General features: G+C 31.0%; 5 protein-coding genes across 8 annotated transcripts; 4 read left to right on the top strand and 1 right to left on the bottom strand.

The window, feature by feature from the left end:
* Window positions 1-207: 207 nt before the first annotated feature.
* Bm8669 (Uncharacterized protein) lies at window positions 208-1,905 on the top strand (the record flags this gene model as incomplete). The annotated part of the gene is made up of 4 exons (XM_001897263.1): window positions 208-531; window positions 885-1,028; window positions 1,163-1,423; window positions 1,723-1,905. The coding sequence occupies 4 exons, from the start codon at window positions 208-210 to the stop codon at window positions 1,903-1,905; spliced, it is 912 nt and encodes a 303-aa protein (XP_001897298.1).
* A 3,098-nt stretch (window positions 1,906-5,003) lies between these two features.
* On the top strand, window positions 5,004-6,110 carry Bm8670 (Uncharacterized protein; the record flags this gene model as incomplete). The annotated part of the gene is made up of 1 exon (XM_001897262.2): window positions 5,004-6,110. The coding sequence occupies one exon, from the start codon at window positions 5,004-5,006 to the stop codon at window positions 6,108-6,110; it is 1,107 nt and encodes a 368-aa protein (XP_001897297.1).
* Window positions 6,111-6,931: 821 nt separating this feature from the next.
* Bma-pbs-4 (proteasome subunit beta type 2, putative) lies at window positions 6,932-8,771 on the bottom strand (the record flags this gene model as incomplete). 3 transcript variants are annotated; one of them, XM_001897261.1, is made up of 6 exons in its annotated part: window positions 6,932-6,985; window positions 7,153-7,241; window positions 7,580-7,646; window positions 7,877-8,049; window positions 8,237-8,359; window positions 8,669-8,771. In XM_001897261.1, 6 exons carry the CDS (start codon window positions 8,769-8,771, stop codon window positions 6,932-6,934), a joined length of 609 nt encoding a protein of 202 aa, XP_001897296.1. The 3 variants fall into 3 exon arrangements, with proteins under 3 accessions (XP_001897296.1, XP_042935537.1, XP_042935538.1); XM_043079603.1 differs by lacking the exon at window positions 8,669-8,771 and having other exon boundaries at window positions 8,237-8,321; XM_043079604.1 differs by lacking the exons at window positions 6,932-6,985; window positions 7,153-7,241; window positions 7,580-7,646 and having other exon boundaries at window positions 7,868-8,049.
* Window positions 8,772-9,779: 1,008 nt separating this feature from the next.
* On the top strand, window positions 9,780-10,763 carry Bma-rpl-34 (60S ribosomal protein L34, putative; the record flags this gene model as incomplete). The annotated part of the gene is made up of 3 exons (XM_043079605.1): window positions 9,780-9,842; window positions 10,168-10,269; window positions 10,584-10,763. The coding sequence occupies 3 exons, from the start codon at window positions 9,780-9,782 to the stop codon at window positions 10,761-10,763; spliced, it is 345 nt and encodes a 114-aa protein (XP_042935539.1).
* Window positions 10,764-11,536: 773 nt separating this feature from the next.
* Bm7203 (DZF family protein) lies at window positions 11,537-23,494 on the top strand (the record flags this gene model as incomplete). 2 transcript variants are annotated; one of them, XM_043079607.1, is made up of 22 exons in its annotated part: window positions 11,537-11,568; window positions 12,061-12,195; window positions 12,625-12,769; window positions 13,014-13,170; window positions 13,552-13,734; window positions 13,914-14,144; window positions 14,658-14,758; window positions 14,864-15,037; window positions 15,172-15,318; window positions 15,495-15,629; window positions 15,792-15,968; window positions 16,119-16,228; window positions 16,356-16,485; window positions 16,833-16,927; window positions 17,029-17,182; window positions 17,378-17,461; window positions 17,731-17,866; window positions 18,923-19,038; window positions 19,734-19,829; window positions 19,999-20,110; window positions 20,347-20,625; window positions 23,439-23,494. In XM_043079607.1, 22 exons carry the CDS (start codon window positions 11,537-11,539, stop codon window positions 23,492-23,494), a joined length of 2,985 nt encoding a protein of 994 aa, XP_042935541.1. The 2 variants fall into 2 exon arrangements, with proteins under 2 accessions (XP_042935541.1, XP_042935540.1); XM_043079606.1 differs by having other exon boundaries at window positions 12,625-12,766.
* Between the last annotated feature and the right edge of the window lie 4,056 nt (window positions 23,495-27,550).

Below are 27,550 nucleotides of genomic sequence, written 5' to 3' on the forward strand. Positions count from 1 at the left end.
CTTTTTTCTTTTTTTTTTTTTTTTTTTCGTTGAATAAAAAGTATTTGATTGATCTTCTTTGTGTGCAAAAAATTATTAATAATTTAAATTCGAATTTAACTGAATTGTTAAAAAAAAAAAATAGAAAGAAAAAAAAAAGTGATAAAAATTAATTTATTATATTTCAGGTTATTTATTTTATTTTTTTAACTGAAATTATTGTTCATAATGAAAACTTCGAAACGTAAAGATAAGTCTAAACGTAATGATGATGATATACATAACGAAAGAATGGTACGTTACGAGTGTCATCGTACACGTATGCTACATCGCGCTGGATTACCACGTAAATTTGGACATATAAGCAATTGGCATAAGTATTGCAAACATGACAAATCACCACGACTTAAAATGATGAATTATTTAATACTTCATTCTCCACTTCTGCCATATAGCGATCAAATAATCTCGCAACATTTGAGTAGAACACAAAATTGGATGCGAAAACCTGGGCATATTTCGTTCTGTCATGGTATTGGAATAATCAAAAAGGTTAAATTTTATTCATTAAAATATTTCATTTCTTCTTTTTTTTTAGCTGTTGTCTCTTATTAAGTTAATAAAAATATTCCGGTCAATAACTTATAAAAATTCAGATAAATAATTCATAATAGTTTATTTCAAGATAATAGAAGACAAAAGGAAAGATGAAATGAAAGAGGAGAAGATGAATAAATAATTTTTTAACTTTTCAAAAAGTGAATAATCTTTAATGAAAGCCATGAAATAGAACATTTTCCAACATTTTCATTTGTTCACAATTGCTTTATCATTATCATCGATGTTTCTCTGTCATTTATTTGAGAGAATTTCGATGAAATTGGCAATTTGTGAGCAATTTTCAGGAACTTGATAATATATGGCTTAGCGAAAGAAAATTATTAAGTGGTTGTTGTTGCAATGTTATGACAATGCTATTTTGTCTAAGACTGATGTCTGAAATTGAACAAAAAGCTGAAAGATTAGTCAAGAAATATCGTATGCAACAGGTAATTGTCAAATAAACAATAATTTGTTCAGACGAAAAATCGATATTTCGGGTTATTTTGATAAAAAAGTTCTTGATGATTTATATGTAACACTTTTTTTTTTGAAAGTAAAAAATTTGAAAAATTTTTTGAAGGAATTTTGGCCAATATGTGCATTACCAGTTCCAAGTAATGGATCACAGCTAGTGGAAAGTATTGATTTCTCAAGAGATCCATCACAAATAGGCAATTATTTGGATCATATCAGATCAATCGATATCAGATATCGTCAACATATTCGACGTGAAGATGATACTATACATCTTTTTGCGGAGCGTAATATGAAATGGAGAGATGGCGCTGGTGGTAAACTGTTCAAAAAATTAGAAGCGAAATATGATAAATATTTAAATTGCGTAAGTTTCAGTGTATTTAGAATGGTATAGGAATTGATCAATTTAAATTAATATTTAATTCATTTTATTATACTTAATCATACTTAATTGTGTAGAAATAAAAAATTCACAATGACTCTTAGTTCAATTTTATTTGAATTAAACATTGTAAAATTAACTTTTACAAATTGAAATCAAACTAAATCAATTTAAATTTAGATTTAATTTAGATGAGATTAATTGTTTAATCAGTTATTTTAAATTATCCTTTGGACATTTTTCATTCTGTTTAAGTGATTTAAGCTTGATGCATTTTTTAGATAATCAATAGGAGTGTTAAAATTTTGCCCGGAATTCCGGAAGCTCGAACGATGAAAAAATTAGGAATTCTGAAGTCAGTTTTCCAACGCAGATTCAAATGTGTGCTTGCTGGATGGCCATGCAGAATGGAAAAGGCTTTGTTATGCACTTATTGTCATTTTCTTAGAGTACAAAAAAGCTAAATTCAAATCTACCATTGTTTTATTATCTTAATTAAACTTTTTTTTTTTTTAGATTTTATTATCTTAATTCAATGTTATCTCTATTAAAATTATCATATATATCTAATTTTAGGATAGGTGGACAAATATTATCTTTTTTAATCATCAAATTCTACTAATTACGAATTAAATCAAGGTTGGAGAAGAAATTGTGTTAGTTAAAAAATTCAGGTGAAGTTTATTCTGATTAAAAAAAAAAGACAGGTGAAATTTATTTTGATAAAAAAAAAAAAAAAAATTTCAGGTGAAGTTTATTTATTAAAATAGGTGAAATTTCTTTTGATATCATATTAAAGGTAGAAAGATTTAAACTGTATAAAACATGGTAAATTTTTATAAAATTAAAGCTATTGTTCAGAATTTTTTTTTTTTTTTTTTTTTTTTGCCTCATTAATCTTTTTCTTAGATATCAAAAAAAAAAAGAAAAAATTTCCATGGTTAATTTGTAAAAATGATTTTACATATATACCTTGGAAATTTGTTGGGTAATTTAAACAGTGGCAGATTTGTAATTTGTAAGACACGTGCGATACGTCATTACTTTCCTTTTCCCATTGAATGTAATTTCAATTTATATTTTCAAGCAAATTTTTTATCAGTCTTACGTGTAAATTTATCAATTGTTGATATTTTCTCATATTGAATGTATTTTTAATTCATATTATTAAGCAAATTTTTAAGTGAAAAGTAGAAAAAAAAAAAAATTCTTTTTTCTACTATTACTTATTACCTTAGTTGATAATTCGTGTCAGTTCGATGTACTTTTCATTTGTATCCTCAAACATTTCTCTTCCATTCCTTATCAGATGATGGGTCATTTAATTCACGTGTTATACGTCTATTATTCGTGCTGATACGTGCTCAGTTCATGTAAGCTCTTTCATTGTTTTGAAGTTGCCGGTTTCCGCTTTTTTCTTTCGTTATAAATCTTAAGCAAGTTTTTTGTTTTATATGCTTGTGTCACTTTAAAATGGAAAGAAAATATAATGTGTATTTGGTTAATTGAGCAATTTCAAACAAACTTAACAAATGCTAATGAAAAAATAAAATTGTTCAAGCAAAAATGGTAATAAAGGAAGAGTTTTTCCTTTTAAAGGTTTAAATAAAAAAGTTCTTTCGTTTCTTTTTGGCTAACTGAAAGATTTCCGGATTTTATTCTTGCATTTGATGGAATCAACTGATATTATCAGCAAATATGAAATGAATATTATCAGTAGTCATTATGGCATTACAACAGTTCTAATCTTTTAATTCTTACTAAAAAAAAAAGTTAGCAATTGAATATAGCCTTCTATACATTTTCAACAAATCAAAAAAAAGAATACCCTACCTAAATACTTGAAATACTTGAAAAAATTTCAACAATTCAAAAAAAAAAAAAAGAATTTGTCTTATTAAGATGGATTAATTTATATTTGCAAAAAGATCACACTGAATTCCAATCATAAAATAGCAAATCATATCTTAATTATTTAATCTTACAAAGTTTTTACTTTTTTTTTTTTTTCATTTCCACAAGCAAATAAAAAAAAAAAAAAACTGAAAATGTTAATAAACATTTTATATTATTGTTCTATTATGATAACCTATATGACCTAATGATTCTAAAGTTATCTATTAAATCTCTTTTCTAAATGCATATTTCTTTAATGACAAATTCAAAAAAAATAAAAAATAAATAAATAAAAAAGAGAAATTTATGATCTCTTAGAAAGAATCATTAATTGAATAAAAATTCTAGAAAATTCTTCCAAATTTAGTGTTTTGTATATCAACTAAGATCACATTCAGCCAATAGCAATTTATTCTGAGTAATTTTCGCCATTTAATCCTATCATAAAGCAGGAAAAATTCAAAGGTTAACATTTGTTATTAGTAAATGTTTATTTCATTTCTTTAATGGCTAATTCAAATTTGCATTAAATTATTATTTTTTTTAAATAGTGTATTTAAGACTTTATTAAATTTAAATTTATCATTAATTTTATGATAGAGAACAGATAGTATTTATGATAAAATATTCTTTACATTTTTAATTTGTTCATTTTTTTTTTTTTAAAAGTTTTCAAATAAAAATGCAATGATAACGATCTGTTTTTGTAATGAGGAGAGTAGTTAGTTAGAAATATGTCTTCTTGACCTCTCATCAAGGGTGTGGTCTGATTTGTTTGTTAGCCATTGCCCACTATCCCTCTTACGGTACTCTTGCCTTTTGGAGTTTGCTCACTTTTCTTATTGAAAGAAGACAGAGTGACCGCTGACCATCCCTCACAGTGACCATCATTTTTCTACCTCAATCGAGACTGATAGGTTCACTTACAGAAAGGTTTATCTTTATCTGTTATCCTATTTAGTTCACATTTCTTCTTTTTTTACCCTACATATTTGCTATAATATCGGAATAATTTCATCATTTATCTTTTTCTAATCTTTGTCAAAAGAAAACAATCAATCAATAGGTCATTTTAATAAATCAATATATCCAATTTATGTCCATTTTTTTTCTGGGAATGTAATAATTCGAAGAATTTTGCAGAAATACATTAATGCTTGAGAAAATACGAGCTAAATACTGAAATTTGAGATATTTGGAGATGTGCTCGAGAGATTAGAATCATTAAAACAATCACTGATATTCCGTTCTTCCTAATATATTATAAATTTAATTGTTTATCATTTATATTGATTCATCGCTTTTTTCAGCTCTGTGTTTGCGCTAGAACTGATAAGTGGTGACAGCAATAAAAGTTTCGAAATCGAATCATGTAACATGCTCAGGTTAATTATTTGTTCATTAAAATTGAATTTAGAATTTAAATTTTGCTAAAGAGTTTGGCGGAGTGCTCCAGAATTTTCAAACAATTCCAGAAGATATGCCACAAATATTGGAACAATTAATTACGTTTATAGTTATATATGTGAGCAATAAATTTGAAAGCAGACAATTGCGCAGCATATTTACAATCTAAATCGTCAATTTTTGGTCACTAAAATTGATTCAAATTTAAATTAATTTAAAAATTTCAGACAAAACAAATAAAGCGTTCAAATCAAAGGAAATGTTTCTCATTTCGATACCAATTGAAAATTATACTGATGCTAAATGGTTAAAATTGAGAACTGTTGCTCTTAACTTTTCGATATTTTCGAATATACGAATTCCGAAATTTCGAACAGCTCCAAAAGCTGAACTTTATGAATTATTGGAAGATCTATTACAACTGGATAATTCAGTTGAAAATCTACTTCGATCTTTACTATGTACTTTTGAGGGTGTTCTACAAGCGGAAGGTGTCGATTTATTGGAACATTTAGTAATGCATAGGCGTAGATATGGTGAAAATATTACCAATTTCTCATGGAATACAACCAAATATTCACCATATTTGCTATTATCTGATTTATGTCATCTATTTTACAAATATTTTCGTGATCTTGATCAGCAGATGCGAAGTAATGTTGCAACATATAAGGAAAATTTGAAAATAGCCACCGAATATATCAGTTTTGAGGAAACATTAGCCACTCAAAATTTAACTTTATTAATACGTGAGGAAACGGTTATCGATACGCCATATATTGAATCAGTTTATGTAGCTGTACCACAGCAATCTGTTCATACCTGGTTAAATGTCTATGAAACACTTCATGATTCAGTGGTATCATGTTCCAGTTGTTTTATTATCGAAGATAATGATTATAAGTTATATTCAGTAGCAATTGTTCGTGATGATTTTTTGGAATTTCGAGATAATTGTGCTGAAATTGGTTTCATTGCTCGAGAATATCAATCTGATGAGGATGAATTTGCTAGAAAACTTCATGAACATCGTAAGCTTGAGGAAGCTACACAATATCAAAATATAATGCTTGTTCAATGGCTTAAAATGATTGCTGAAGATATATTTGAAGTGTTAATTCATATTAAGGTATTCCGAGCATATATTGGAAGTTTGACACAATATGATCAAGATAAATTTCAAATTATTATGTTTTATCCACGAAGAAATGCGACGCAACGATTGCTATTTGAATTGAGGAAATTGTTTGAAGAAGAATATATGGAAGCAACAGATCAATCGGATACGGAAGAAGAATTGGTACAAGTACACTACTATCCACCTTTCCTAATCTATAAAGTAGGTCTAGCCTTACCGGAATACTAAAATGATGATTTTTATTGTGCCTTTTATTGCTTTGTATTTATAAAGTGATTGATTTTCCTGTTTTTATCTGTGTTTAAGAACATAAATATAAATTGTCAAAAGTGAATAACAAAGGAAGAAACATTATAAAACTTCCTTCCAGCATTATATTACATTATCAATACTTCGCCTAACAACTGATCCCAAAGTTTTCAGTATTAATAAATGTAATTCTTCACACTTTGCATTTTGACTTTAATTCATGTGCTAGTAAACTGAACTAGAAAATACTCCTTATCAAGAATAGAAAATATAATTACTAATATTTCGGTCACGAAAAAGATATCCATACTTATATCTCTGTTGTATCTAGATTCCAAGTATTTCTAGGAAACGTAGAAAGTAGGTTAATACTGAGTTAGAATTGTAATCAAAAACAGTGATAAGAATAGCCAATTTAGGGACGTTAACAATTCAAACAGAAATGAGAATCTGTAATGAAAAATATCCAAAATTTTTTTATTAAAACAGCATATGTTGGTTTTCAAAGTTACGATTATACGAGAATCCTTCTGTTGTCTCCAGAAGTTGATAAATCCTTTCATAAATCAGTTCTACAGCATTTCAACTTGTTCATTGTTTTCAACACACTTGCAATTATCTTTAAGCTTGAATCTTTTTTAAATATCCACAACTCTGATTACTTAGAATTAGGAAACTTTTGATCGATGGTGAATTCGATCAAAGCATATTTAAGAGAAAGATATCAATAAATACTTTTTATATAAACCGATGTAATTATAAAACAAAAAAGTCAGATTGAACAAGAAATGAAACTGCATCTAAACTTTGATATCCTCCAGCTGTCGTGTTCCATTCTTATCGATAACCATTACCTGAAGAAACATTTAATCAAAGCTGAAAAGAAAAAATTGGGACGACAAAAGTTTTTCCGATTTTATTTGATGCTCCTAAAGATTTCCATAATATTTTAAATTTAATTCAAACCAAAGTTTTAAATACTTCAACATCAAGCTAAATAAGAGAAACTGAAAATCTTTACTTCAAACGCCGGCAAATTGACGATGAAACGACGTTTTGATTCATGCAGACATTTCTTTAACAAACCGATGCCATCCTCTTCGGACATATCTAAAACAAGAACATATCTAAAACAAGAACAATTACAATAGATCACACAATAAATAATTTCAGATCGGTGAACTAAAATTAAATCGTTCATATATAGAATTCGAAGAACTAAAAAAAAGTACAATATAAGGAAAACGATTCCATTACATAAAAGATAAGCGGGTATTCATAAGGAAAAATTTTATGATCTATCTAAATATAACAATAATAATAAGACATCCTTTTCACGGAACACAATTATATCACACTTAAAAGGAAATCATCAATAAAACTGGTACTGTCCTAATATTGATGATTAGTTAGAGGGAACAAATAAGAAACTGAGCATACTAACTAACCACTCCTATATGTTTTGTCTAGAATTGAATAACAGAGTCGTCCACTGAATCCACGAAAAATATACGGCTAAAAATATTAACATTCTCATTATGCAAGAAAGCAATTCGGACTAAATGTAATATACACATTTTGCTTAACATTTCCAGTGTCAAAATAAGCATCGACAAAGCTGGAGAGTAAATGAATTGATTTATAAAGGAACGAGAAAGCGAAATTACAATTTTTTTTCAGGAAAAATAAGCCTTTCAAACACTGCTGCTACTACGAATATAGATAAACTCAACATTTTAACTAACCTGGTCAATAATACCGTTGCCCAAGTAATCAACAGAACCAAGAAAAGCTTTGTTTTCAATGCTGTCATAACCACCAATCAATGTATCAACAACGTAATAATCCTGTGTTCGTAAAGCTTCAGCAATACTCCGACGAATCCAGTGATGACTTGAACGTGGACTCATTTCATAACCTGCAATGTACTTTACCTGGCAAAAAAAGCCTAGGAATTGAACTTCGGAAATCTCGTCTAAAGTCCAGTTTCTTATTGTTGCTATAATGATGATTAAAAATTGCTGCAAAATAACATATGAGATTTAAATTGTCAAAACGTAAAAACAAAGAAATTCTATGTGTATTGTTTAGTAGAAATCACTTACCGTATCGAAGTTTATAAAGTTGAATATTTCGTTTGCACCAATCTCCAAACTGCGCTACATCACCATCTTCACCAATGCATATCATTGCTAATTTATCACCCAAGATAAATTTCTTTTCCTCATCTGTTAACAAACACATTAAATACTGCTTACTTCTCGAATAAAACCTCATATCACACTGCAAAACCCTAACACACGAACAAATAATCTGAATACATATTATTATCTTCAAACAAATAATCTGAATTATCATCTCTGTCTAAGGCTACAAATGCTCTTTTTTACAGTCTTGACAATCTGAAGCAATTAAGAATTTGAAGCACCACGAGTTTTTTCAGTCCTATCATTAAATTAATTTCAACTCACTCATTCCCACTCAATATGACACAGCAATCTAAACCTACGAAGTTTCATGAAGAAATAAAAAACAACCATCGGCAACAACAATTGCTCCATGTGCAAAGCATGAACGATCCGCTGCCAAAATCACATAATCCTTAGTACATATTCCAATTAAAAAATGCGTGCCGGACATCTCCTAAAATAACAGTTATCATTTGAACCAAATTCAATAATAATTCGATCACATAAATATTTGTTATTCAGATAATTAGCTACAAAATAATAATACAAAGTTAAAATTAATGAAGTACAATGTGCATGGATAGTACACAAAACAGCCATGTTTTCCAAACCAACATAAGTTTATCAGCCATATCTGTAGACCCTATATTTTTTAATTGTTACTGTAAATACATATGAATTTTTTCGATCCCGATCAATAATGTGCCAAATATACTTCTAAAAGACATTCTGGAAATGCTATTTCGACAAGAATCTCATCAATCATCCCTGTTTCATGCAGGAATTCCGCGCAACTCTTGCATAGAACAAAAAAATACAATGTGTCATCAGTTCTCTTCTTATATGAAACAAAAAGTAGCAAACAGAATTAGCTCTAACGCTTGAATCAATTAATATATCAAAATACCCACGGTGAGTTATATCTTCGCGCAATCTCAGAAATCCATAAAAATAAAAAAGCAAAAATCTGAAAATTTTATCAATTCTTCCCTTCCCTTCAAATCTCGCTATGTCACTTTGCCAATTCCAGACTAAAACTTTCACTCAAATGTGAATTTTCTGACGAAATTAAAAGATTTAATATAATTCCTAACTAGTTTTGCATGAATACATAACAAAACCATTCAGAACGAAAGGAACTTTTGTCACCTTACTCAACAATGACAGTGGAAACAATGTTTCATAGTAGCCCTGATATGGTTGTACCACGATGATTTTCATTTGTCCTAATGTGTAACGTTTAACGCTGCGTGTACCAACCGTGTGGTTTGGCAGTGCGTGATTTTTTGATTGAGGGGGCGTCACGTGATTCGTGAGCAATGCTTCACGTACGATTTGTGAGTATAGACAATTTGATGGCTTTTCGCATTGAAAATGGTAGATTAAGTGGTGTTCTGTACACGTTGAAGTCACTCAATAATTCATTTATTCGGCAGCTAAATCATTTTAGGTTGGAGAAATGCCGCAACGATTGACGTACCGGCGTCGCCTCTGTTATAACACCAAATCTAATAAAACAAAGGTATTTTTGTTTCAGTTGGAAAATAGAACATAATATCCCTAATGGGTAGTGATTGAGAGAAGCGAAGAGTGAGCTTAATAAAGTGAGCTTGTTATTGTTTTTCCATAAAAACTTAGTTCTTATATGTACTACTTATTTCTTCGATGTCATTCATCATCTGTTCATACAATTCAACTTATTTTCGAAAAGCCCTCTGCAACTCCTACCATATGCAAGTACTCAGGAGAGACCTCTTCTAAAGTGATTGATTCCCATACATAATGCTTCAAAAAAAAAAATCATCTAAGTTATGGGCATTACATCATAACACTAACATATTTTGCAGGTATCGAAAACACCAGGTGGACGTCTAGTTTTCTTGTACAGAAAAAAGAAAGGTTCTGTAGCGCGATGTGGTGATACAGGAGTTAAACTAAAAGGAGTAAGTGTCTTTTGAGTATTACTGATTCAGTACATTAAATCTTGCTGGTTTTGGAAAATTTTTACATTATTGTAATTGAGATGTTCTGATTATTGAGCATTGTTACATTTTCCTGCATATTTTTCAAATCATTACAATATCATATGACGAGATGTTATATTTAACTGAAAAATTAGAAGTCAAAACTTCATGAATAAACACATTTTCAGACCTTTCTTGTTTGTCCTGAACTAGTTTGACGTAGTTATAAAACTTAGGCAACATATGTAAATTGAAGCTGAAAATCAATGATTTCCATTTTTATTATGTTTCAGGTCAAGCCGGCAAGGCCACGCCAGCTGCGGAAAATGACTAAACGACTTAAGACTGTCACGCGTGCTTATGGTGGTTGCCTTTCAGCAGCGGCCGTACGGGAGCGTATTATTCGTGCTTTTCTAATTGAGGAGCAGAAAATTGTTGCACGAGTGTTAAAAGCAAAAATTAAAGCTGAGAAGAAATAAATGAGATTTGTAATTTTATAAATCTTTACTGTTTTTGATTTAATTGTTAATTGTATTGAAATAAAAGTTTATTACGAAGATGATGCATTCATACAGCAGAGAATAATTCTGTTTTGTAATATCAATTTTCCATTATTTCTTGAAAGTTCCCTTCACGAAATAGCGTAACATTTATTTGCATTTTTTTTTTTTTTTTTTGCTAGCAGCATATTATGGTATTTTTATTTGATGATTATCTCTCCTATTAGGAATGCAACTTACTTTTATCGTATGAACATATTTTGTTTACTGCACGATGGTAACTGATAGGTATCTTAAAATACCGCATTTTCAATTTCTTGTCATTTGTCTTCCAGAATGAATCTAGGGCAAATAAAGAAAATTTTACTTCTGTTGGAATTTTATTATGATGGATTTATGGCTGCAAGAAGTGCGGTCATGGTAGGCTACGGTAGTTGGACATATCGATTTTTTCGAGCCAGTACTGATTTATAGATGGGTGGGCCTAGAACAAGAGAGGGGGGGGGGGTTCAGTTTTGGTATAGAGGTACAAGGTTACTAAAGAAGTCTCTGTGAATGAGAAGTTATTTTGGGAGAAGTTATTTTAGTTGTTGTACTTTTAAGTAGGAATGGTATTTAGTCATAACAATTTTATAAACGAATGGAAATCTCTTGAAATTAACGATTTCAGTAAGTTTTCCCCATTTTAGGTTGATTTTATTCGTGGAAAGAAGGGAGCATTTTAAGAAAATTCAAGAATTCGTGATTGTAGGATGTATAGCTTCACGGGTCAGAGCCAATATGGGCAAGTTTATTTTCTCTTTTTCGCTAAACCTAGGAGAATAGCTATTTTAAGTAAGAAATGTTTCTGATTTATTTTTTGTTTGTAATGCTAAATTATTTGAAGTGTCAAAAGTGTAATATCTCTCTGTACAAGATAATTCTTGAAATAGCATTTGTTTTGTTTTTTGTCTGATCAGGAAATATGAAGATAGGATGGTGAATTGATATTACAGTTGATATGAGTTGTCCCTGATTTCTAAATTTTTCTTTTGATCAGTTAGTATAGTGTATGAATAATGTCAATTAATATGTTTGACTATGACATATGAAAAAAAATTTGAACAAGTTCGATTTTTTGAAAAACAGCAATTGAAAAATTAAGGTATGGAAAATTCAAGAATAAGGATTTCGAAGAAAGATAAACACGTTTTAAAAAATTAATTTATTGTTTATTACCATTTATTTCTTTGATTTGCGCTTCGTTTTGTTATAATTAAGCTAGTGCAAGTTTCAGAAGTTATAATTCAACATATGCAACTTCACCAGCTGCTGCAGTTTATAATGCAACGGTGCAGTCGCAGCCGACTCCTCATACCCCTACACTTGGTGCTGCTGTAGGGGCTACAAATCCGACTAGTGTCTATGCCAGGTGAGGAACCCTTCGAAAGTTCTGTTTCCTGAAAGTAATAGTAATCCTAAACAATTTGAGATGACTGAAATGACTTGGTTTATGGCTACCTCGTAGCAATTAGCGTCAGCGTGAATCATATATTGCTAATGATCAATTCCGAACATTAAATTTACAGATTTGAAAGGCCCAATCATTAATTTTTCTTTTTTGAAAGGCCAATCATGTGATCATCTGGAAAGTGGTTAAGTCTTGGAATTTTCTTCACAAAATCTTTTCAGACATAAAAATTATCAAAATCTGAATATTTTGAAAGCTATGCATGGAAACAGTATCGGAATCAGATGATCCATTTTATTATAATTTAGTGTATCTTATAAATGTTGCAAAAAGTCATTAATATCATCAGCAGTTATACTACTGGCAATAATAATGCAGAACATTTTTTAGTTTTTCAAGTGCAGCAGCTCCAACGGCATCACCGTATGCTGCGTATGCAAATCCTACTGCTGCAGCAGCGTATGCGCAATATGGACAAACTGCGGCGGCTGTGGCATCTTTGCAGCAACAACAGCAGCAACAAGTGCAGCAGGTTGTAAGGGTTTTTTTATTGGAAAATTGTTCGCTAACTTTTGAAGTTTTTTTTTTTCTTTTTTTGCGACAGTATGAGTTGCCTGAAGGAAGGATGATAAAAATTGCGGCTGGAAAGTTTTATTGTTAGTTAAGAGAATTTATTAATGCTGTTATGTGGTATATTTTATTTATTATATTTAATTAATCTTCACTTATTTCTTCTTACTCTCTTTAAATTGCTAAACTGATATTGAGAAAATTTGCAGAACTACAGTAATTTGCAATTGCAAGCTGCAGCAGCAACTGGTGTTGTAAGTGCATCTGCAGCAGCATATCCAGGGCATACTGCAACACGACTGACCGATTCATATAGTACCGTCGGTTCAGTCCCTTCAACAGGCGGTACCTACACTTCATTATCAGGCTTGTTTCTTTATACATTTTTTTGAACACTTTTCCACCATCTGTCATTTTTTTAGGGTTTCTGGTCGAAATGAGTGGAGTAAACTGCTTGATTTTTGACTTTTACATATGCAAAATGAGATCCTACGCGATTTTTTATTGGTCTTATTGAGACTATAGGGCTAGTATTCATGATTTCTGAAATCTTTCTTTGTTATTTGTATTGCTAACCTTACTACTAGGTAATTGTGACTTTTTCTTAGAAGAGCAGCTCGGTATTTTTCAGATTTAATCATTTCCTTCTGAAATTTTTATTAGGCATTGAAGAGGTATTGCATCATTGTAACTGTAGAAAAATTTTTGCTGTTTACTGTTCAAAGTTAAAATTATCTTTTGTTGTAGAGTATACGAATACATTGCGTACAGCTGCAGCGGCAGCTGTCGCTGCTTCGGCTGCGGCAAATTCAACAAGTAACAATTCTTACGTAGGTGTTACTCGAATTGGTACAGCAGTAACCAGTCAGCCGGCTAATACATCATCAGCAACGGGGACGAGCAACTCAAGTATTTTCCAGAAATTTTCAAGTAAGGAAGCAAATTGGATGTTTAAATTTTCTGAATACAAATTTTTATACCTAGGTCAGAATTTGCTAATTCAGTTCTTATATTTTTCATTCCTTTGTTCATCCAAAAATTTAAGAACGTTATAACGTTGGAATTTTCATAAATCAAAATTACGTTTAACAAATTATATTTTGTTACAGCATCAAATTACAATAGCTATGATGCAGCAGTATACGCAGCTGCAAGCAGTTATCTACAGTCAAAAGCTGCAGGTGCTGCTAATGTGTGGATGGGGGCTACGAAGAAATCAAGCACCACTGGTTATGACAGTGGTTCAAGTTCGTTTTCCGGCATCACTTCTTCAAATATCGCAATCACTGGCGGTAGTAGTGGCGGGGTCTCAGGACGAGGTGGATACACTGGAAATAGAGGTGGGTTAATATGAATAAGGACTGAATTAAAATGGTCGAGAAAAGTGATTAATGTAAATAAAATATTTCTCCAGAAAAGTTTTTTATTAATACTTAGCTTGGATATATCTTTCGAGTGATTTTTATTTCCGATTTTTCGCATTCTCATTTATGTTCGCGCACTGCTTTCTGCAGCTTCTTTCAGTATTTTTTAGAAGTTAAAAAGTAAGAGCTTGATAAACTTATATATATATAATGTACAGTCGATAAAATTTTAAGCTCACTAGGTATATAAGTGCGACAGAATACAACTTATTTAGTAAAGTGCTCAGTAATTTCAGCTTTTCAATCTTTTACTTTACTATGAGGATGAGTAATAATTGAGCTGTCCTGTATTTCCTAGCTTTTTATTAGTAGTTTCTAGCTGTTAGTTGAAATGCTGCTTTTATTGATTTTATTTGTTACAAGCTTATAGCAGATTAAGTAAGCACTGGTTCCGTAACTACATTTTTGAAATCAAAGTATTTATTGTAGGTCGTGGAACCTTCTCAAATAAACGTTTTGGGCAAGGAAGATCTGCTGATATGCAACAATTCTATTGCGAAGTATGTAAAATCAGTTGTGCAGGTGCACAGGTAAATAGTGTGTCTGATCTTTAGTTTTTATAGAGAAAAAAGCTCTAAGTATCGTTGAGCAAAGAAGTCACTTGTTTTCTGATTGTTAAAAAGATGTTATTGCAGACCTACAAAGAACATATGGATGGACAGAAACATAAGAAGAAAGAAGCAATGCAAAAAGGCGAAGGACAGACACTATCTAAATCACGTGTGTCATTTCGTTGTGAAACGTGTAACGTTACTTGCACTGGTAAAGATACTTATGAATCTCACGTGCGCGGAAGTAAACATCAGAAAGTATGTTTTCTTTGACTTCTTTAACATTTTTATGCTTGAATCTTTTTTTTTTTTTTGCTCTTAAAATTTGTTTAGAATCAACTCATTTGTTCCTTCTTTTTATATTTATGTTAACTGAATGTATACAAATTTAGACTGCGAATTTGATGAAGAAGTTGGGAAAACCAGTTGCTGAAACACCAACAGTGCTTGCTCCTGGTGAGAAGTCGAACAAACCAGGAGTTCCATCCGGTGGTACTCCAATTTCAACTGTTGGTGGTCCTGCTGTACCAACGAAACGCGTAAATTTTGTTCTGAATATTTTTTTACCGTAATTTTATAGATAAATGAGTCAGTTGTAATTATTACGAAAATAGTAGCTTGGGAGGTAGATTGAATAGCAGAAATATTCATCAGATATGTAAGAGTAAATTTTGTTTCACTTATTGGTATTATTATAGCAATAAGTTGCTTGCAGGTTATCGGTGTACCGACCGTCAAATTTGTTGGTGGTGAGAAGTTGCAAAGTACAGCTCAAGAACTAGCACGAAAAGCTGCAAATGCCGCTGAAGCAGCAATCGAAGCGTCGGGCCAAAAAAGTGCTGCTGTTGAGGTTTGTTAATAACGTAGTTTAAACTTAATCGTAGATTTTGATTGCTTTTTAAAGGGGCATAACATAAATATACACATTAAAATACATAAATATATACATTAATATATTTTCATGAAAAATGTTTTGCTGAATCTTGCTAGAATCTTTTATTCTAATTTCTAGGCTGCTTTGGCTGCTGAAAAAGAGGTTCAGCCGGTTGGAGAAGATTACGTTGAAGAAGAAAGGAATGCGTCCGGTAAACTGATCCAGTACAGTTGCAAACTTTGTGATTGCAAATTCAGTGATCCAAATGCCAAAAATATACACATCAAAGGGCGCAAACATCGATTGCAGTATAAGGTTTTATCTAAAACATTTGATAACTTACTGTTACGTAAACTTTGTCATTAGTTTTGCTTAAATTTGTCAGAAGGATTATCATGGTATACATAAAGCAGCACAAAATATTGAATAATTTTGTACTGGTTTGTACTTGTACTTGAATTCCAGATGAAAGTCAATCCCAATTTAGTGGTTGAGGTGAAACCAAACCAAGTTCCACGTGAAATGCGTAACGAAATAGCACGTAAGCTGCGTGCACAACGGATGCATGTTATGCCGTATGCTTTATATTGTCTTAATGGTTTTTTTTATGCATCCCATTAGTCATTTGCGACAGCTCATAAAGCGCCAAGTGACAGTAGAGCTTTAGAGTTCTTTGCGATTCTCTTGATCGATTTAGTTTAGGCCTCGTCCACTAGGTGCTCCGCAGCCGCTGCTCATGCCATTATCAGCTCGTCCATGGTGTGGAGTTATGGATCCTGGAAGACGTATAGAAACTGTAGAAGATCGACATGTCATGGCTAAACATCGCTCGGTTTGTTGTACTATTTACTTTTTTTAAAAGAGTTCCTTTTAATTGTAATGTTCAAGAAAAACTATTCGGTATAATATAATTATAAGGTTACTTGATCATACATGAAACTATCACTTACTTCAACTAATAAGCAAATGCAGTTATGAAAATATTGTTCTAGCTATGGCTTAGCACTGTTGACTTTTTTTTTGTTGAATTATTTGACAATATTGGTCCACTCAAAATTATCGATCGGAATGTTTTAGGTGGAATTTTAGAGAGGGTTTTTTATGAGTGAGAACTTCTTAAAGATTTGCTCATTGTTTACTTGAAGTAAAATCTGGTTATGGTAATCGCTTTTTTTGCAGATCTATCCAGAAGAATCGCAATTAACGACTATTGAAAAACTCGTTTCGGTAACTGAGAAGGCACTAAAGGCTGTTTCGGACAATTTGGCACAGGAGTATGTTTTAAGTGTTTATTTTATTTTTGTTCTCTTATTTTAGAATCCTAAAAAATTATTGCTCCGGCAATTAAATTTCTTAAGTCAAATTTGTCTTGTAGAGAAACAAAGAAGTCCGATAATGAAATAAAAGAGTCACAAGGCGAAGGAATCGCGTCACATTCTATTGAAACACAGCAACCTGATCGTATTCTGAAAGGAGTCATGCGTGTTGGTCTTCTTGCTAAAGGCTTGTTGCTGAAAACTGACAGAGAGGTAGGTAGATTGTACTGTTAATCTTTTGTAGATTAATAGATTAATAGGTTCATTATATAGAAAAGAAATAGAAAATGGAGAGATATGGGAGACGCACCATTCAAATCATAGCTGCTGGATTGTTTGTGAAGGGGACCAATTGCATTTAATCTTCATATCGTTTTAGTATATATATTTTATGAATTATGTTTAAAGGTTCAATTGGTTGTACTTTGCTCGCAGCCACCAACTCGAACACTGCTATCAAAAGTAGTAAGATTGTTGCCACAAGTCATAGAAGTAGGTTTTGTTTCAATCTTGAGAATTATTTTTAATTTAGTAAATGGAGGACATTTCTATATAAATCTGGTCCTACAGAAATTTAAATTTTGGTCTGACCAGTACGATGATTATTGTGTTAGTTGTTAGGGCTCGTAGTGTTCTTAATTTACATCTAACTACTGCATGTTAATTTGTGATAAAGATTTTTTAAACTTTTGACATTGTCTTTGAATTAGTGTGCATCTTTCTTCCTTAGAATTCAGCTGAGTTTTTCGTTTATTTTTTAGAAAGGTGAAAATGAAGTGGTAACGGTAGTTGAAAAACCAGATGAAAGCGCGTTATTGTTGAAACATTCCAATTCGGATATAATTTGTCGTATTGTACTAACATGTGTTCTACTTCGTGAAGAACATGCAGCGGGAGGTTGTTTTTGCATATAAATATAAACAAATTATATATAGACATACATAATAGTCATTTAGCTAGTGACTTTTCTCATTTTTTTCTAAATTTGAACTATAACGAAATTTTTATTGTTACCTAGTTTTTTACAACAAGCTTTTTTATTTCCAACTACTTCTAAAGCTTGATTCGTTTGTCGAGGTGTAGAGTTAGAGGTATTTGGGAGAAATACTTGATACAGTTCCAATTTACTTTTTGAATTCTTTATTTCTGATGTAATCAATCTTAATTTATTATTACGAACGATGAGTTAATTATTTGATTATCTATGTGGAATCATCTTTAGATTAGATTTAAAGACGAAAAATACTTGAGTTTTTAACATTTCCCCCTAAAAATTTAAATGGCGTTCTCGGTGTCTCTATTATTGTTGGATTTGGCGCTGTATCCATATATCTGCTTGCTTTATCAAGCTTATTTTATGAATTGACATGGTTCTCAATTTTTATAATGAACGGAGCAATGAAAAGTGGGAATAGGAACTTTCGAGTTTAAATTTAAAATTGTTGGAATGGAAATACGGAATTTTGACTGTTTTTTTCAAAAGGAATTCAAGTTTTTTAAAATGGATTTAAGCAAGCGATCTTGGGAACCATCGATAAAAGGATATGTGTGCTCATCTTTGTAGCTAACGCATTCAACGAAAGCAGAGTTACCACCATAATTCATTACTTTTCTGCTTTAAACTTAACATGAAATTGGGACAAGTGAAGGAAATTTCTGGTAACTCAGTTTGCAGAACGGGACATTTATGACATCAGAAAATTTAGCAAAAGAATACATGTGAGAGAGACTTCAAGATCGTAAAATTTTTCAAACAAATTAAATTTCGGATAATTTTTGTAGAAAGAGAAACAAAACTGAAAGAATCCCGTTCTTTCTTTTAACTATGAATATCCTATATGATATTTTCGAGTGAGCTGGAATTTGCGCTCTTAAGATTGAATACTTTTGGGATATTCATCGTTTGTTAATTTGCTTGAATGCGTTTTTTCTTTCCTATCATTTCTTTATCAGAAGGTGATGGAGCTACGGCAGCGGCAGGCGCGAAAGGTGCACCGCCAAAGGATCCTCTGCCGAAGGTCCCTTGCCTGGAAGCGTTGGCTGAACTGAGACACGCCAAATGGTTCCAGGTATGTGTTGTAATTTTTGAAATGGGGTTGGAAAATTATCTAGCAAACTTTATTGCAACAGGAAGAAAAAAATGGTAGGTATATCATGCGATGAATCTTTAATAAGTCTAAAGTAAGTTAACTGCGCACTCGAACTGATGACTGAAGGGAATTTAGAAGCTTTCGACGAAGTATTATTTTTCTATAATTTTTATTTAACAGAGAAAAATAGAAAGAAATTGTTATTGCGTTAATTTATGATTCGTAATTTGCACTGAATAGTTTAAAAATCCGATAATAGTTACAGTAAATTTTCCGACCCTTAAATTGCTCCTGCATGGTTCTGTTTGTAAGGTCATTGTCACCTGTTTCTGGTAAAAACATTTGACAAAGGCTCTAGTTTATGTATTTCCATTAATCTTTGTGCATACCTTGAACCATATATGCGCAGAATTCTATGCTAAATAGAAATTTAGCTGTCTTCGTTGTACAAGAAAACAGCAAATGTATGCATTATATGATCTAATTGGTGGAAAGTAATTGTGTAGAATATTTAGTTATATCTTAAGTTGTGATAAATTTGATATTGGCACTCAAGTAGGAAATTTAAAAGCCGATTGAAGTCTTGGCATATTTTATGCCATTTAAATCACATTTTAAACATTCAAAATTATTACTGTAAATTAGTTGCTCTTGCCAACTTAATATTATTTCAGGTTAGATGCTCGAACTTACAGTCTGCTGCAATAACATTACGCATCTTGCGCGATGTTCGTCAGCGTGTACAAACATGGCAACCGCTGAAAGCTTGGGTAAGCTTTTTGACGATGGGCATTTTGAAAAAATTGATTAATATGGTATTTATAAATATACTTTAATAATGCTTAAAGGTAACCATCACTGTCCATTTGCAATTGGTACCATTTCCAGTTGGTTGAGTGATTTAATGTTATTTTGTTATACAAGGTTGGTTCATTTCAGATGACAGAATTGCTGGTGGAGAAGGTTTTATCATCTCTTGGTGCTCCGTTGTCTCCTGGTGATGCTGTCCGTCGCGTTTTTGAAGCTGTTGCGTCTGGTATTTTATTCTCAAGTAAGTATATTTTCGTTTTACTTGTTAGAATGAACGCTTTAACTGCTGAGAGCGAAAGAAATGAAAACCAAAAATGGTGTTGTTTGTTACAATACTTCGAGCGCTGTCTTTTTTAATGCTGAAAGTCGTTATTGGTGACAATGTAGATGATGAGTAATTGTACGAAGATTTCAATTAGTTGAACGCCAGGACATGTTTTTTATATGAACTCAATTTTTATCAAATCACTTTTAAAGGTGGACCTGGACTTATTGATCCCTGTGAGAAACAATCAGTTGATGTGCTTGCGGAACTTACCGGACAACAACGAGAAGATATCACATCCAGTTCACAGCATGCATTACGCCTGATTGCATTCAATCAAATGTATAAAGTGCTCGCAATCGACCGTTTACCCGACATTCGAAATAGTTATGGTAGTGGTAATGCTAGCAACAATGGAAGCGGAAATGTTTTAAATGATCGCAAGCGTCCGCGTGATTCTAACGCAAGCCTCGATGATGGTGAGGTTGTCGGTTAGTTTGTACGTCGTTTTGTTCCTTATGCCAGCGCGAATTCTTCATATTATTTCTATTCTTTTTTTTTTCGAGATTATCAAATTGTATCTGTCTTTGCATGCTGCATTCTTCTGCGTTTACGACATTTGGTTTATGGCGAATTTACTTGCATTTTTGCTCAATTTAAATTCCTGTTTCATTTTTATGAGCTAAGTGAGCAAAAGTTGTCGTATTATCAGTTATCTATTAACCTTAGTTTTTTCGGTTTTTCTCAAAATTTCCTGCTCACGAAATATTCTGTATTGTGATTTTCCGACATTACGTTATGTAGCCAGACATCCTATTTTTAAAATACAGAGGAAATAATCAGAAGTTTCGTGACATATTAGGAATAAGAATTAATTCTTTGGTTTTTAGTAGAGATTATAGTATTGTCTCCGAATATGGTGAAAATTTAAGGGGAGTGGAATGAGGTTAATTGAGAGAAAAAGGAAGTTGATAATGTTGGGAGAAATTTGTCTATAAAGCTCTATCTTTGGACTATTTATTTAGTTTTTGGTATACATCTTTGGGAAACAATTTTTCAAACGTAGTATGTGCCTATATAAATGGAATTTCGAAATGTTGGATTCTCCATCCATGAAACATATGTTTAAACAACATGTTGAGTCTGACTTCCTACGTCTAAAACGTTTTTAAAAAAGGACACTTGTGTTTGGTTCTAGATCATGAACTACTCTTGTTACAGCTCTTTCTATATCGAAGAGAACAAAAAGTCATATAAGTTGCATATTACTGCTTTCCGTGGATCTTCTACTGTTTATTGTTCCATAATTTCCCAAAAAAGCCTTTACATTTTTTTTTTTCGTTCATGCTTTTTTTTTCTGTAAAAAAGCGTATTCTTCCCTAAATTCTGTTACGTAGCACGTCACTTCTGTGCTACTTTTCTTTCTTTTGACTTTCTTGTGCCTATAATTTCACTGCATTTCCGACGAATATTTTTTTTTTTTTTCTAAATACATTTTTTGCTAATCAGTTTTTAATTTGGTATTTTATGTTAATTTTAACTAAGCTCTAGGGAAAGCGCATATGTTGTGGGAAGTACGTATTTTTATAATGCGCCTGTTTGACAGGTTAAAGATGATTTTGATGAGCTATATGATTTTTCATTCAAGATTATTGTTATCTCATGCGCTAAGATTTGAATTTATCACAATAATGCAGCAGTGGTAGAATTTCTGGGAGGACTTCGCTTTTTGTTTAGACAACAATTCTATTACTGGTCAAAATTTTACGTTTCCATAATTCGTTTTAGTTTTCAAAATTTAAATGGAACCTATTTTTGAGACCTCTGGAGTTTTTTCAGTCAAATAATCTCCATTCAAGTGGTTGTTTAGATATAGAGAAGTGCAGATGTTGCAACTTCCAGTTCTGTGAAAAATATCACTTGGGTTTCGTCATACTTTTAAACCTAGTCTGGTTCTTCTTTCTACGATTCAGTTATTTTGGGAAATCTTTGGGTTACTTTGCTTTATGTTGCTATCGTGGTGCTAGTAGTTATGTTGATCATTTTGTTTTTCGTTGTGCATTACATGGGACTTACTTTATTTCAGGTTTGTTCCAGAAAATGTGACACAAAAAGCACAATCAGATCAATGAATTATTCTCTCTTGAAATCCAGTTCGAATTTAGGAAATTCCATGTTTCCAATTTTTTCTGAGATGGAGAGTGGATGGGAGGAAAATAAGTCTTAAAGTCTTATTAATCATTCCAAAACATTTTCTACTTAGGTGAGCAAGGAAAAAAAGTTGCTTTTTGAGTACTGCTTTATCAGCATGTTATTTCAATAAATGTTATACAGGGGCTTTGCGAAGTGCATTGTTTGTGCGGCTTAGATGTCCAGGTTTTGAAGTTAGTAGTCATAACCTGTGGTACTTCCTTCTCGTAAAAATGTACTCTGGTTACACATGTGCATTCAATTAAGGATATATATATTTATAATTTTATCCGGTGACTTCTCTAGGAAGTTATTGTTTTTATTGAATTTGATAGCCTTTCCTCTGTGGGTATTGTTGTGGAACTGAAACTGCTTACTCTACTTTCCCTGTAGATGTTTAATATTAATAAGGACGGAAAAAAGATGAATAATGTGAACATCGAAATATGATCTATAAGCTTTGATGTTTATTTTGGTCATTTGAACTTCATACTTGGGCATTTGAAAATAGCTAATATTTTCATTACAGATTTGTTTTTCTAACAACGGAAGTTTTGTGTTCTTTCTGCCTCGTAATGTGCATCAAAAGACTAGTATATACTTTCTGCAAATGTGAATTAATTGAATTTTTTTTTATTGTTCATTTAGGATGAGGACTTTTCGCTCTTTTTATAGTTTGTTACGTATTTGCACACAAAGCAGACCAGGCAGTCAATCAAGTTTTAAATATTTTGAAATTTTCAAGTGATTATTTGAAAGTAAGATATAAAAATGAACTTGAAAACAGTCCTGGACGGCTCTAAATTTGTTTACTTAGAATGGAGAACTGGGCCTTTTTTACATAATGACACAAGCAGTATTCAAGCAGCTGTAATCAAAGCAGATTTTATGAATGCTATTCAAATTTTTGAGAAACTTTGCAAAAAAGTCATGTAATGGAAAAGAAACATTTAAATTTCTGCACCCTTCGTCGTGCTTCGCGATCATACCTTTTGTAAAAATATTTTATTGTAAAACCATCTGGGTCTCAGTTGACATGGAAGAGGAAGTAAATTTCACGCTTAACTGGAACGGAAGCATAGATAATTTTGTACGGTTATTCCATCCATTTCAGATATGAAGAAAGACAAGAAGGATGATGCAAAGGGTGAAGAAAAGAAAGTGGCTTGAATGCTGTTGTTATGATAAGCTCCAATTATGATAAGCTCTGACAAAATGATATGAAAAAAATATATACATATATACATACTACATATTCTCAGTTATACACAATGACATAGGTTATGCTGTTTTTTTTTTTTTTTTTTTAGCTGTATTGATTATATAATGACAAAAGATACTGGCGTGAAGTCTTGTGATTTTTTAGGTGATTTTTTTCTGATTCAAATTTTTTCTTTAAATTTTCTATCCCAGTTTATCCCCAAAATTTTATTGTTTTTGACAGACTTCCAGTGCACTGCTGATATAATTTTTCATTCTTTAAAATCATTGTATTATGATGGTTGGGATGAATTGTATGCTAACGTTATTAAATCATCTGCCTGGTTCTTCCAGTTTCTGAGATTATACCATCTTGTCTTCATCTAATTCCGAGCGGATGTAGAGATTTCGAGTCTGTAGTATGCAATTTCCTAAATTTTAATTTTACACGGGATAATTTGTGTTTCGGTCTGAAATTTAATTGCGGTTTTCCTAGTTTTTCTTTTTTTCTTTTTTTTTTTTTTTTTTTGTTTTTTAATCTATATTGTTTAAAATTTATTCAGATTGCGTAATATGTTTTTTTGTTATATTTGTTGTTCAGAAACGGGAGCAATTCTCGTGAAAATTTCTCATCACGATGGGGCTATCATACTGTAGACTGTTCGGGAGCTTTTTTAGTGAAAATTGGTGTGAAGTCCCGATCAAAGTGTCTACAGCAATCTTCTTATTGACGAGCATTTGGCAAAAAGCGTATTTATTGGAAAGAAGAAAAAAGTATTTCAAAAGCAAAGAAATTCCGTACACTATTTTATTTGAGCGTGTTTGACACACGTGACATGCCTAATGTCATTATTATTCGAAAAATGAAATGAAATATGCCCACATTAGTGATGTTTTTTATTTTCTTTATTATCGCTTAGTTCCTTCATTTTTCTATGTATTGGTCTAAATTGATGTATTTTTTTAAATAAATTACTTGTTGACCAATATTTTACAAAAGAAGTTGCTCAAATTTAACGGGCCTCAAAATTAGCTGGGATCACTTAAACATACCATTCTTGAGTCTCATATAATCTCTGTGGGTTATGCTGCTGGTAGACAAGCGGTACCATGTTGTTGAGTAAGGTTATTAAACTTTCCGCATAATAGTTTTTTTCTCAGGTGAGAACTGCTAGTATGATATTCATTTTCTCGAGTTATATTTTTTTCAAGAAACAAGTATCAGCTATAGCAGGTTGAGGCGAAGGTCATGAAGGAGTTGTTTATTTTGTGGACAAAGAATGAATACTTTTTCAAATTCTTTCGAGAAATATTTTCATTAAACATTAACAACTAATAGAAAATTACGAACATGAACTGCTCTAATTAATGAAGTTTATCTTTTCTGAAATAATCTAGAATTTTCTGTAACTTTCTATTCTGTGTATCGAATGAAGTTACAAGTGTTACAGTCAGACAAATTGCGAAATTAATATTCACGTTTTTAAGCTCTTGGGTAAAATGTCAAAATGACAAGAAGGAATAAGGATTTTGGCAGGCGACGTTGTAAAATGATGTAAGTTTTTAAAACATTACAATATAAGTAAATGACATTAAGCGCTTATTAAAAATGAAACGATTAAAAATTAGGCAACCTTATCTTTTTCTACTTCGTTGATTTTACCAAATTATCAAGTGCTATATTGCATATTGCATTAATTGAATATACTGCTATATTGCATTAATTGAATATACTGGTATCGATATACTCAAAATTCATAAAAATTATTTTTTATAAATGTAGAAATTATTGCCATATGTTATGGTAAATTTACGAAGCTAATGTACTATATCATGTAAAAACATTTATTTTAGCATTTTTGGAATGAAGTGAAATCAATATAAAATTTTATAAGAATTGAATATTTATGATAGTTTCAATGTTACGATAAAAGCTTCTGAAAAATTTTGATGCTCAAATCAATCAGGTTCTATATGCATCTGTGATAATGATTTAATAGCTTTTTTTTTTTTCTTTAGAAATGAAATTTCATCGGTTTAAAATTCAAATGTGATCGTGGATTAACCTGAGCACTGAAGTTTATCCTTTTTTTTTCGAAAAGTTTAAATTAGTTTTCTGATTTTTCTGTTTTATAAATGTTTTATAGTGGCTAACGAGCAAAATATTTGTCCTGTAATATAGTCAATGATAATATCAATGGTTTTATCATTTGCTGTTTTCAATTGTTTAAGGGAATAATGCATTTGATATACTAAAATGACAAATATGCACTTATTGGATTCTTTCAAAATTTGAACAACTGGATTAACCTGAATGGATGTATTTTTGTTGCAACTATTTTGAAATTATGATAAAGTTCTCTTTAATCTCATAAATTAATAAATTATGAGAAATTGTATTTAATATACAAATTTTACACTGTTATAACATCTGCTATTTCCATTTAATGAATTGCTTCTTGTGGTAAAATAAAAATAAACATTCTATCTATGCATTTGGAAAACGCATAATAAATGTCAACGTGAAAGGGAAGTCAACTCAGTAAACATCACTACTACTGATAAAGTTAATTTAATGCCAGTGATGATTGATGTATCATTTTCAAACTTTTACAAAACAAAAAAGAACGCTCTAACATCGATAGTGACAAAATAAAAACTGATAATTATTTAAAAAACAATAATTTTAGTTAAAAAGTAACATTTTGTATCATTTTGATAAATCACATCAAAAAATTATGCTCTTCTATCAATGAATCATTTTAAATGATTTTCACGTTAAAGTTACGTTAAAACAGATGCCGTTCAGAGATAATTTTGAGAGAAAAAAGTTGTCAATTGCTTCTAAAACATGAAATCTCTCTTTGCAATCATCATTTCAAATTATCTAACTTTACTAGATGTAAGCATTACAAATTATTGATAAAGTAAATTTAGTACTGATAAAGTGAAGCTTATCTGATTTGATCTATTCTCATAGTCTTATCAATTATTTCAGCGCATTTTATCATCAATCAATATTTGCTGCAAACAATAAATAAATAAATATCAACGTGAAATGGATAAAATTGTTTAAGTTTACTTTAATGTGAACACTGCAGATTATTTATCTTTCAACTTTTATCATCACTTTTACTTCATTTCATTCATCATTTATTCATTTTTTTTTTTTTTTTTCAGATAGGAAATTAAATGAATAAATAGAAATCAAATGAATTTATCACTTATCATTAATTACTTTATTTTTTCATTCTAACCAAAGGAATTCTTATGAGTTACTTAAAATATAAAATTAACTAATCAAATTTAATATCCTCAATAGTTGCAAAACCTTATCGTCATTCATCATCCTTAAAGTAAACTTCCCTGTACGTCACGTGACACAAGCAACGAACGTTGACATATTACGTGATCGTGAATGATGATCTATTAACTTTTATAGTATTTCAAAAATTTAAACTGAAAGGGAAATGTAGCTAAGTGGTATTTCAAACGAGCGAGCTGATTGATGTAGTTTAACGAGCGATTTCATTGCATTTTATCCCGAAATTATTTACCCGGGAAATAAGTGTGTGATCAATCTTGACACAACGGACAGTTTCTAGGGTAATTATTTGCCCATGCTTTTGATCTATTTAATTGATCGATCGATCGATCGATTAACTAATTGTATTGCTGATGAATTATGTCATTATTAAATGACTAAAATTTATAAGTCTAAAAAGAAATTTAATTTGATTTTTATTCCTTCTCATATATCAAATTCACAATTGATAGAGTGTTAGTCTTATTTAAAATGAAACATAATAAATTTTATAACTGACTTTACAATTCTCTTCTACCAATTGTCACAATCAAGTTGACATTAATTCAGTGATGCTATATTATTCATTCAAAATTTTCTTCTCATTTTCAATTTGATCCAGGAAAAATCCCTGAAAACATCCCTGAATCGATCATATTTTATAGGTATGAATTGTGTGTGTGTGTGTGTGTGTGCACATGTGCCTGTCTGTGCATTTATCC

Source organism: Brugia malayi (assembly GCF_000002995.4).
Source record: "Brugia malayi strain FR3 genome assembly, contig: Bm_v4_Chr3_scaffold_001, whole genome shotgun sequence".
Lineage (NCBI taxonomy): Eukaryota > Metazoa > Nematoda > Chromadorea > Rhabditida > Onchocercidae > Brugia > Brugia malayi.